The sequence below is a fragment of the Eleginops maclovinus genome, chromosome 11 (genome assembly GCF_036324505.1).
Source record: "Eleginops maclovinus isolate JMC-PN-2008 ecotype Puerto Natales chromosome 11, JC_Emac_rtc_rv5, whole genome shotgun sequence".
Lineage (NCBI taxonomy): Eukaryota > Metazoa > Chordata > Actinopteri > Perciformes > Eleginopidae > Eleginops > Eleginops maclovinus.
Window position 1 is genome coordinate 6763201 of NC_086359.1, and position 12244 is coordinate 6775444.

General features: G+C 41.5%; 1 protein-coding gene across 4 annotated transcripts; it reads right to left on the reverse strand.

The window, feature by feature from the left end:
- Positions 1 to 1133: 1133 nt before the first annotated feature.
- Positions 1134 to 7936, reverse strand: LOC134872173 (multidrug and toxin extrusion protein 1-like). Of its 4 annotated transcripts, none has more exons than XM_063895344.1 (17): positions 7780 to 7922; positions 7450 to 7630; positions 6300 to 6401; positions 5724 to 5792; positions 5436 to 5584; positions 5249 to 5291; positions 4690 to 4734; positions 4470 to 4567; positions 4179 to 4276; positions 3580 to 3761; positions 2953 to 3061; positions 2652 to 2727; positions 2367 to 2436; positions 2129 to 2261; positions 1950 to 2044; positions 1792 to 1855; positions 1134 to 1686 (listed from the first exon to the last, which is right to left on the reverse strand). In XM_063895344.1, the coding sequence occupies exons 2-17, from the start codon at positions 7627 to 7629 to the stop codon at positions 1475 to 1477; spliced, it is 1725 nt and encodes a 574-aa protein (XP_063751414.1). In that variant the 5' UTR covers position 7630; positions 7780 to 7922; the 3' UTR covers positions 1134 to 1474. The 4 variants fall into 4 exon arrangements, 3 of the variants coding, with proteins under 3 accessions (XP_063751414.1, XP_063751412.1, XP_063751413.1); XR_010166783.1 differs by having other exon boundaries at positions 1524 to 1686; positions 2133 to 2261; positions 7780 to 7936; XM_063895342.1 differs by having other exon boundaries at positions 2129 to 2436; positions 7780 to 7927.
- Positions 7937 to 12244: the final 4308 nt, after the last annotated feature.

Consider the following 12244-nt stretch of genomic DNA (forward strand, 5'->3'; position numbering starts at 1 on the left):
TCTAAAGATACTGACAGCAAATCTTTACACAGTCACTTGTTAATGATGCCACAGCATGTCACTGATTGCAGTCTCCGGAGGTGAGCGGGTCTCTGTGAGGAGCCGGTGACAATGTCTGCGCTGATGAGCAAGACTGAAGCTCAGACGAGGACGTAACCATGTATGAATCAAGCCTGATTTACATGTTGAATAACGTCAAATTAATATGCACGTTTTTTTTATGGGACTGTTGCGGAAATAGATCTACTGCAAGGCGGTGGTGGTGATGATGTCAGTCTGGAGAGGGCATTAGCTCTGTACAGTGGAGACTTTTATGAATACCTCTAAGGTGAATTTTCTTTTAAGTTCACACATACTAAAATTACCCTGAAGTTCTTAGTCTGTACCAAAGAAAAATCCCTTCAACTATTCTCTCAGCTACAGACATGAGTGTTATCAGTCTTTTATTCTAACTCAAATAAGTATATTCCCCGAAACCCATCACCTTTAATGGATTTGGAGAGGAACACCATGTACGTTTTCTGAAAATCACACAGGGTTACTTGTTTGCTGTTACCAAGGGGAATTTTTATTCGTGAGCAGGCTACAGCTGTGAAGCCTGAGCTAGCTAGTTATCTGCTCCTGCACAGAGTACACAGGTGGCAGGTTGATTTGCTCAGTTTGACATGTCTTCATCCAGCCAGCACGTTGCAGCGTGAGCGTACAGACCTTTCATTATCATCAAATTTGGCAACCCAGATCAAAGGGAATGGAAATAAACCAAAGAAAAAGAGCAGCTCTTCTGTCTTTGATGATGAAAGCACACAACCACGAATGCGCTGTATTCTAAATATAGCATTTAATCATGCTCTTTCTAATTGTGGCATCCATTCAGACAATGTATTTCACAATAAGAACATATATTTCGTCAGTGTCTCAAATGGAAACCTTCTTACACAGCATGTTTCTATGAAAAGGAGCAAGTTTTTCTTCAGTTCAGCATTTCATTGGCTGAGTTTCTTATCAGATTGTCCAAATCGTGACCAATATCAGAACTCATTTGTGAGTGAGTTTGAAGTTGAATAGGTTTAGAGCAAGAAATACTGACTAATGAAGGTAGATGAATTCAAATGGATCTACATGAATTCAACAACTTTTATACAAGGTGCAATAATTCAACTTATTTAATGCAGTTATGAAACATTTTACTTGTGTAACATTTAATGTAATGCAGCTATTAGGTTATCATTGGTGCATAATAGATGGACATACGTTTTATAAAAGAGGAGATGTACGGAACATAAATGTGTCACTACAAATCGCACATGATGGTGAAATTAGAGCTGATTCTTCTCCCAAAGATATTGTTGAACTGATCATTTTGTAGTGGATTTTGTAGAGTAGGTTTCCTTTCCTCGACATGCTTTTCTACCATACATGAAGATGCTTCTGTACCTTTGGAGGCACAGTCACAGAGCTTGGTTTCATGCTGCAGTCACCCATCTAACTCTAGCAGTCTGATTAGTAGCTCGCTAATGAGGACTCCAGCGGCGAGGATGATGAACATGAGTAGCACAGCGAGGCCATGTCGCACCACCAGCTGCCTGACTGATAGAGCCACGTCATCTGAAGTCTGCTGACCTTCCAGCTTCCCCTCCACAGGACTCAAAGAACCGGATCGTACGTGGTCCTGTTTCTCACCAGAGTCTGTCGGGGATTTTACTACATGATTAATTTCCCTTGTGCAATAGTTCCCAGGGAGAACACGTTCATATTGAGCTATAGATCAAGTAAACAGCTACTGGTGATTACCTTTGGTTTCTATCGCAAAGATCTGGTTCCTGTCTGTAATGTGGACTCCAGCTCTTATTAGCGCCTATTCAGAGATATTTAAAACAATGACAAAGAATGTTTGATGTTGAAAAGACTATGGCACTGTAATAATTAAACAGACCAGTGGAGTTACTCACCTCTTCAGTGACTTTTGTCCAGTTTAGTTTACACAGGAAAATAATAAAGAAAGTAGACTGTATCAAAACGCTAATTAAAAACCCCGACCACAGCCCTGCGACAGAGATGGAAAAAGGGCAGTTTGTTAGAGTGAAAATGTTGTCATGTTTTCACTATATTTGAATTTTTTTACCCTTACCTACAATGCCCATTTTAACAGGAAACATCAGAGACACTCCAATGGGGAACCCAATCAAGTAGTAACCCACCAAGTTGCACACAGCACCAATCATTTGCTTCCCTGTCCCTCTTACAATACCTCCGGTCACAGCCTGTGGAGAAGAAATAACCAGACATTTAAAACTTAATAAAAACAAGTTGGGTTTTGTGTCGCCCTGCAGAAAAATAATGTGAGTTATGTGGAAAAAGGTTCTAACCGCAATGGCTTCAGCGACATGGCTTACGCAGTACAGCTTCATGACATCCGCCACCCTCTGAATAATGTCTCTAAAAGAAAGAATATTAAAATACCTGATACCAAAACACCTCAGTACTAAGCCAATATTATTTGACTAGCAATCAAACGGCCTGTCTCTGGTAGTGATGATGCAATAAACAAAATGTCTAAGTTAACTTTGCTGACATGGATCAGTAACCTCTGAAGTTAATACATGATGAATTACACTCTGGCACAAGCTCATTGTGTGAACATATGTACTTACTGCTCTGTGGTGAAAATGTAACCAACCAAATCTTTTAACACAATAAGACCTGCTCCAATGAGACACGAGACAAAACCTGGAAGGGGAGGGAAAGACACATTGTTAGACAAGTCTGGGGAATACATACATAGTGGAGTACCACTTTTGTTTTGTTAACAGGTGACTTCAGAGTGGTACATTTAAGTAGACAAACATGGCACATGATCCAAGGACATCTCTGAAACAGAACTCTATAGCAGTCATTGTCATTGTTTTGGTACATGATGGGGGAGATTTGTCAGGCTACTAATGTGATCCATACATGCACAGATGAGCGAGACCTTGCTGGACAGCTTGGCTTGCTCTGTGTTCCCAGCACCAAGAGCATTTCCAACACGAACACTGGCAACCACGGAGATACCCACTGGAAACTGTGGTGGACAAGATGAATAAAAAATAGTAACAATTAATTCACAGACAATATTTGTTAGATTCTTTATAATGTCCTGTAGATAATCCCAAAAATATTTCTCGAAATATATATTTCAATTCTTGAAAGTCCTTCTCTTCTGTGCTAGGGGTGTTGAAGGAACCCCCCAAACGTCACTCAGTGGATAAGTAGTGTGTTTGAGTTCATGCCTTATAAAGCTCTCAGATTTAAGATAGGAACTTTATCAGTTTTCTTAAGTTTTTCATCCTTTTACAACTTATTTAGGACCTGATTGCTCAGGAACAATAACAGCAGGGCTCTGTGGTCTAGCAAAAGGACAATATATGCTTTATTTATTGTAAGTTTATAATGACATACATTCCTGTTCAGTATGAAACGTTATGTAAAACTGTTCAGATAGAAAAGGTCATGATCATGCACTTTGTTCTATTACTTTATCGATCCAAAATATACGAGAATAGAGTTATAAAGGGAAAGAGCAATATGTGAGGCACTTACCATGCAAACAATAGCAGCCAGTTGATAAACTATAGACTGCGCCCCCAACTCAACCTCACTGATGATGCCTGCCAGGAACCCTGCGATCTCATACAGCCACCACTCCAGGCAATGCATCAGCATGCTGGGGATGGCCAGGTGGAGGAAAGGACCCCACTCCTGCAGGCAGTCTGCTGACCAGCCTAGGAGGTAACAGAAGGGAGGACGGATCATGTGAAATGCAGATTTGTCCACAATTCAGAACTGAACCCTCATCCAACAGTGTGAATTTTGCATGGTTATAAATAAATTCATTCGTCATACATCCTAGTTGCTCTTTATGAATGTTGTTGGGCACAGTTCTGTAGCAGCATAAACCAAAAAATAATTGTTAGATGCTTGTTTGTGGAGGTTCTGTTCAACACGTTTACAATCCAAGTTTTGTGTTAGCATGTTTGCTAATGAGCACTACTTATGTTAGATAGATTCCTCTGACTAAGCCAGAGTTGTGCTGCTAAATAGCACCAAGTTACACAGTTTTCCCAGATATATTTAATCATGCAATCATGAGGAAGCAAGAGAAAAGTTATCCCCGCAGTGACTTTATCTCCTGAACGTACCGTCCCATGTAGCTTTGTGCAGCCCCCTGAAGCTGATGTAAACAAACAAGAACACAGCCAAGGAATACTGAGAGATGGCATTGGCAGCTGCAGATCCACTTTGGTGGTGTCAAAACAAAGAAGGTACAAAAACAAAGCATGTAGTCACTGCAGTCGCACAAAGAAGTCCTCCTGATGACTATGAAGAATGACTCATAAACATACAATCTCCTTACTCTGATTTAAACACTGATTGGTTAAAATAGAAAAAATGATGACTCAGTTAAGGAGTACGCTGGTGGGTGTACTCACGTGATCCCCAGATCCAGATGCTTGAGGAAGATGTAGTTGATTATTACATTTAAAATGTTCCCCATGGCTCCGGAAATCACCTGGGGCCACATGATGCCCTGCGAGCCAAAGTAAGCTGTTTAAAAAAACCACATCATTCCACCTGCTTCGTATTAGTCTCTCACACACTCCTTACGAAAACAAACGAAAAAAAAAGTGGTCTTGCAGACATTAAACACACCTGATTCCGGAGATAACTCGCCTGCAGCTGGTACATGAAGGCAGCCTGCAGAATCCAACATGAGGATGAATGAGGTTAAAAGGTTCAATAATGCAACTCAACCATTATCTAAAGAGGACATATTATGCTAATTTCCAGGTTCATATTTGTATTTTTTTTTGCCTCTATGTGACATGTCTCCATTCTTTAATGTTCAAAAAGCTCTTTATTTTTCTCATCCTGCCTGTGCTGCAGCACCTCTTTTCACCCTCTGTCTGAAACCAGTGCCCAGTCTGCTCTGATTGGTTAGCTGGCCGGCTCTGTTGCGATCAGCCCACCCCTTAGTCTATCATGTAAAATGTGTCGGTGCGCTAAACAACATGATGTCACTATGTCACAGAAGTAAACAAAGGAGTCCAATGGAGGCGTTTCAGGCAGGGGGGGGGGGGAGTGTGTGCACAAAAACCTATATAACACACTACAGGAAAACCCCAAGGAGCATAATAGGACCTCTTTACATCTATGTGGTTGAACATAAACCAAATGTTCAAAGAAAAAATGTGGAGGAGGACGAACTCACAGGCAGAGCTGGCATAAAGATCTTAACATACAGCTGGGAGAGTCTTTATGATGACAAAAAAAGGAGGAAATGGCAATAAATATCCCACAGTTGTTTGATTCATGAGTGATGAGTGTATACAGTATGAAGCATTCAATGTCAGTATGCTTTTGTGATGCACTGATTTTCAAGTGCAGAGGGGGTTCACCTGGCGACCTCTGCGCTCTGCCTGACAGCCAGCAGAATGGGCTGAGTGTTAATGAGCAGGGCCCAGCAGGGGAAACAGGCTAAGAGCAGAATCAAAACTCCCCTCTGGAGTATCACTCCGACACGCTTCAGGTTACCACTCCCATAGGTCTGCAGGGAACGGGTCAGAAAAACAAGAAAAGGAAATAAAGCTTACTCATGTGCAATTTAACACAGGAACATCTGTAGGAGCATACTGTGAACGCAGCAGTCACTGGTCAGGACTGACCTGGTTGTAATAAAATACTACCTGAGAGATGAGAGTATCACATGCTGAAGCCAAACCACAGCCAATGGAAATACCTGTGACATTTATGACCTATAGTTCAGAGAGAAAATAAAACACAGATTCATGCTTTGATAGATGATTCAAATCGAAGAAGAAGTTCAATTATTTATTCATATTTAAATTCTTTATTAATCGACTTCATCAACTGATGAATTTCACTGAGAATACAAACTATTTTTTTTTTATAAAGTAGGCTTAGGGTAAAACACAACAAAGAGACACAAACATTGAAATACAAAATCAAATAATGGAAATAAAAAATGTCAACACTAATATATTAAAACAAAACTGATGACAAGGCAATGATATACAGAGGGGACTAAGATATGTTCTTGGGTTGTCTTCCAGTTGCTAGCATTTTGCTCCAATTCATACAATTCATCGAGAGTCAAGAACACAGATGGATATATTTGTATAAAATCATATATATATATATACCCAGCTATACCCATGTATATATACATACACAAGTAGTTACATTTAAATGCAATGACATCAAACAGAAGGCCAAAAAAAGATAAAGCTAAACTGACTCACCGCTATCGCTAACGCCACCCCCGCCAGCTCTGTTTTCCCCAGGTGACCGCAGAACACCATGCTGACAAAGCCGATCAGGAAACTCATCATCTGTGAAATAACCTGAAAAACAAAAATCATGCTCGTCTGCATGACTATAACCACATAGATGAACTGCAGCCAACCCGAATGAGACATTAAACTCCACATGCGGCACATAAAGTAGCTGATGGCGTTATTATCCACTCATCGGCAGCTGACATGTGTTATGCTTAGGTTTTACTGCAGTTCCTTTGTATTTCTGAATGTCTTTACTACTTGTCTTTTCTCTGTAGTTCTGGTGATTGCTGGTGTAGGTTTTTGACAGCCTTTGGCATCAAAAGGTTTGCACAAAAGAAAACTAAATGTCCTCATCTATCAAGTACTGGCTTTGTGCACGAAATGGAAGGCAGTGACAAGTAGATACATGCTGAACTATTTTTTTACCCTCTCCAAATGTATAATTTTCTTTTCAGGAGACACTTACAGATGCAACTTATTTCTATGGTATACTAAAAACACATTTCGAAAGATATCTCTGACTCTGAGTAGTTATTCTGTTTATGAAAGCAATTTTAAGTCATTTAAGGGTTACTTTTGAACATCTAAAACGTCTCCAAGTGCTTTACGAGTACAGCCAACATATCACACTGAATGTGTCTGATAATTGAGCTAGTGATTCCTCTAATGCATCTATTTAAGCCAGTGTAATCTGTTTTAGTTAACATGATGCCCACTTTTATTACTGTCAGGCAATTCTTTGTCTAATTAGTCCCGATGGTTTGCAGTTATTACCCTGTTCATTCCTGTTTTATTAAAGCAGGTCGCAAATGGAAAATAATTACTGGTACAGCACAAACCCCATGTTGGAAATGAAGCAATTGAAGCCTTTTTAAATCAAAGGTAACTCAGATGTATTCACTTTTATCACGGTACTAAGTGACTTCTACGGTAAAATACTCTCAATTATAGCCGGTTTTAAAAAATGTACAATCCTAATAGCCTCAACAACACAGATGTAGTTATTATGAGTCACTCGGTCACTCTGAATATTGTTGCAGACTATACCTCTAGTTCTGAAAATGTTAGGTCTAGTGAACAAAGAGTTGACTCCATCAGAACACAATCTTACCACGGGCCCTGTCAGTTTTAAAAACTGAACAATTTCATTCTTGTAGTCCACAGGTATCCAGCGCTTGATGCTTTTCAGGCGGGATCCGCAGTGCAAGTCAACACTGTGAGCAGCAGGAAAAGCTGATTCATCTGTTTTGGACTTTCCATTTACCCTTACACATGCAGCTAGATCTTCCATACTGAAATTAGATTTGGCAGAAAACAAAACTCAATCCGTAACTGAATGATCGTACCGTACAGTTCCCCTCGGACTTAGACAAGAAAGCTGGGAGTAATCAATAACCAATTACCTGGGTAATAATCAATAGCCAAGGCAATGTCTGCTCACCTTATTCTCTGTCTGCGAGAGTACTATACAATATGCTGGGGCATATCCACCCCCGACCCACCGCCAAGCTGTGCACTCCCCTAAAAACGGTGCCTAAATGAAGCTGGTTGTTTATTCTTGCTGTGCTGCAGTGTCTCAGATTTTCACAATTTCCCCAAAGCTAAAAGGAATGAAACTGTGTGAATACACATGCCTATAATTTAACACACTGTATGAGTAACAGAGGGCTCATCTGGTTAAACCCTGCCCTTAACGGGGCACCGACGGGAGGTGGAATGACTCATGATAATTTCACTGGAGAGTTTTGGAGAATAAAAGTTTCAGAAAAGTAAAAGATGACTTTGACAATACATGTGACAAGACAGGTGATAAGTGTCTGCAAGGGGACAAGCACACAGAGGATTAAGCAGCAGGTTTCATAAAAAAAATAACATAAGAGGGAATAAACAGCTATGGTATTTCTAAGAGCGGATAAAAACAAGCGCAATTAACCAAAAATTCACACTTTTTGCGCACCTTGCCTTAAATATATGAGGATCATTAAGATGTGCCAGCTATAAACACTGAATGAAATATTAACATGTGAGCGAGTGAATACAATCTAAAATATGTTAATGCAATCATGTGAGCACTACTTTACATGTAATAGTTTTTGTAATTCATTACTAATGATTATTAGAACAGAAGCTCAACAGCAAAATGTAAAAGCTGTTTCAGAATATTCATGGCAGCTAAAAGCTAAAAGTAGAATTCCCATCTTCTTCTGCTGTCGGCTGTCAAACTATTTCATGACGGCAGAGATACAAAAAGAGCTGACGTGGTGTGACTCACTCATATATTTTCTCTCGCCTCACTGAGGTAAATCACTGAGCCTGACACTGTAAACAGCACACTTGCTTGTATCCTGTCACCTCTTGGTGTTTTATTCCCTCTCCCATAGTAACACCTCTGGTTGCGGCTGTGTGAACCTCCCATTGGGTGGTGCTGTTTTGCTCTGGCTGAAACTCAAATGATCAAAATTTCAGCCTGCTTCACTGAACTTATAATTTAAATAAATCATACAAACATATGCTTCTCCTTCAGCTGATTCAAGTCATCCAACACAGCCACAGCTTCCCTGCAACATTCCGTCCAACATATTCGTCAAACTCAAATTTGCAGTTTTAAATGCTTTCTTTGCTGTGGGGGGCCAAAAGGAGATGAGAAAAGAGAAAGAGAAATTAGCAGAGGCCGACGGGAGAGGAAGGGGGTGACACCTAGCGTAGGCTCTCATTCATTTCCCTGGTTCAGTGATGCAGCAAGGCCCACCGGGTCCACCCACCCACCAAATTGTATTCCTCCGGCTCCCCCAACCCAACCACACGCTCAGAATCACACACGTAAATATGATCCACCAACCAGCGCGGCCGTCGTCCGCCGTGACGTCACACTGCAGTTCTTCTCGGGCTCCACTGGATGACAGTGGCAAGTCACCGCTTACACACCATCAGCCGTCATTCTTAATGGCGACCAGTCACAGTGTGTGTACGTGAGTGCATTTGTATATGTGTTTGTGTTTGTGTGCCTGTGCGTTTGGGTGGGGTTCGCGCCTGATGGGTAGCGATGGGGTATTGAGGAGGTGGAGAGGGCTTATTGGAGGGGGTAGGTGTTTGATGGAGGTGTAGGAGGCGGGGGTGGGCAGTAAAAATCGCAAATGAGAGGAAATTGTTTTGAGTCACAGCAGATTTGGTGGAGTGAGATAAGGGCTGATGACGGTGGTGGTGGTGTGATTAGGATTAGGGTGGGGGGGTTTGGAGAGAGTAGAAGGTGGTGATGTTGGGGGGTTGTGCGTGTGTGCATTGAAGAAGGTTTTGGGAGGGGTGAGACTATTTACACGCACAGTGTCCCTGTGTCTGTGTGTGTTGGGTTGTGAGCTTATCTTTGTGTAGGTTGTGATTTTCTCTTTCTGACTATGAGAGAGGGGGTTTGAGGGAAAGATGAGGAGATGGGTACTTTAGATAATGGCGGACAAAGAGAACGGACGAGGGCAGAGCGTGTCACACAGAAAGATAGAGTGCGATGGAATAAGAAAGAGTGCATGAGACAAAAGAAGTGAACATTTGATAGAGAGGGGAAAAAAAACGGAGACAGTGCAGAGAGGGGGTTTGCAGGCCGTGGATGAGAGGATGGATGAGGGGAGGGATGTTGAAAGAGTGCCAGAGTGAATCTCGACGTGTTCTCTTCCCTCCTTTGTTGGTTAAGTTGTTGGTAGCTTTGGCGGCTGGAGCTTTAGTTTTTTTTGGGGGAGAAACAATGACGCAGTGGGACTCGTGCCGTCTGCTCCAGCTGATAATGATGATGCCGAAAAAATGATAACAATAATAAGCAGCTTCTAGTAGAACCCTAAAACCGCTGGCACGTGGCGCGTACGTCACACATTATCACACATGACACACTGCACTGGACACACAAACATGGCTATCTCACGTTGGCAGTGTGTGTGAGGGGGGTCAGAGAGAGAGAGAGAGAGAGAGAGAGAGAGAGAGAGAGAGAGAGAGAGCGAGACACAAAGAGACACAGGGGTGGAAAAAGAGAGAAATGGGGAGCGGGGGGAAAACAGATTATACTCAGAGTCTGTCACCTGCATACACTTGACACACGGGATGAACGTGGGGGATGTACGCTGAAAGTCAAAAATAAAATGAATGCGTTTTTAGCTGCCACCATTGTAGGTGGGCAATCTTGTGTAATTGTGCTTTTATCCGAACAGGCAGTAAAAAAAAAAAGAAAATGAAAGGCAGCCACTCAAAGAAAGCTAAACCCTACTGAGCAACATTATATTGAAATGTGATAAAAAACCTGAATGAGACGGTGGGAGGGGGTTTGGTTCACATTTTTGTAAAACCACATTCTCACTTTGAATCTACACAATGTCAAGCGCCTCATTTGAATTTCAGACTTTGTCAAAAGAAACATATAATTGAAGTGGGGACCTAAAAATGACGATATATGTAGATGAGAAGTAATTCAGCCATGACTAAAGCAGAGGAGAATCTGCTGTCTGCTCTTTTGATGATGCATGAGCTTTTGAATTTCTTCGGTGAGTCATATAGAAATTTCTTGAAATAGTCACAGCAATGCTGCACTCAAATGGTGTACGAGGTGTTATAAATAAGGCTTGATGTTTTGAGAATTTTAACTACTTTTTGACGAGGAAGGTTGACGGAGACAGCAGGGGGGAGGTATTGTCATTCGGAAACAAATTACAATCGTAACATGCAACTGTCTCTCAGGAAATTAGGTTACATTATGCATTAATGAAAACCTTGTCTGACCTGCAAAAACAGGCACCATGGGAACACGTTATAATCCCACTGTTGATATACACGGTGCTGTCATAATGCAATGGACGAGCCTTCTCAAATGCCACCAACCCTGATTTGTCTTCAGTGACTCATCCAGCCTCTAAAACAATGCGGCACCGTGCTGCTCGCTCCCTCATGACACACTGTCCTTTCCATAGCACCCTTGATGAATCTGCGGGTTTGTCCACAGGGATAAACACAATCAGACAGCACCAACGGGTGTCACCAATCGCACGAGCAGAAAGAAAATAAAAACAACCTGTAAAGGATCAGAGGTACACAGATTTTTGAGGACAGCTTGTATGACTCAGACAAAAGCATCCCATCAAGCTCTCGGCGGTTATTATGTATGGTTTTGTTAGGCATGTGATGGGGTCGTAGGGCTGTATTTCATCTGTGACAAGGAAATGCTTGGAATCGATTCCGTGCTTTGTTGACTCATACAGTCTGAAGAGGCTCATGACTGTGGAAGCTGGTTGACCTTGCAGAGAAGGCAACCTGTTTCTCTCACTTTCAGTTTCACCCTTGGGAGGGTTTTTTTTCTTCCTGTCTGAGGAAGTGAAGCAGGAGATGTTCTGTCTGACGTGAACAGCGGCCCCTAGACGCACATACCTTGATCATACCGGCATTGTGTGACGCTTTGGTCTCTAAGCGCTTCAAATCGATCCTTACACACTTTGACATGTAGCTGAAAATAACTTTGCATTATCAGGTTTTGGAAGTAGATTGAAAACAAAGACGCTATCTGCTCTAAACGCTAATCACACACGTCTTAGCTACACACTTGAATGATCCGTCTTCCTATTGGCTTTCTTCAGTACGTTGGCTTTTACCTTTTTAAATGCGGACTATAATCCTGAATACTTACAACTCACACATCAACACAAACAGAAATATGGGAGGTGGCATTACAGAGGTAAAGATATGAACGATATTAGCTTTAAATGTATAGCACAGTACTTTGACCTCCATGCAAGCTATAACTTCATACTCTGCGTCAAAGTATGTAGCAAAAACAGAGAAAAGACATGGAACTGGAGATATGGAAAGACAAAGGGAACGAGATAGACATACTGGAGATGAAGCGATAGAGGAAAATAAAAGATAATGTAAGAACACAT

Bases quoted from the DNA above. Each gene is read 5' to 3' on its own strand.
- LOC134872173 (XM_063895342.1), bottom strand. From the start codon at position 7,629: ATGGAAGATCTAGCTGCATGTGTAAGGGTAAATGGAAAGTCCAAAACA. The intron at 5,793-6,299 runs GTGAGTCAGTTT...TCTGAACTATAG, and splicing joins GGGTGGCGTTAGCGATAGCG to GTCATAAATGTCACAGGTAT. The intron at 4,568-4,689 runs GTGTGTTTAATG...TTTGGCTCGCAG, and splicing joins CGAGTTATCTCCGGAATCAG to GGCATCATGTGGCCCCAGGT.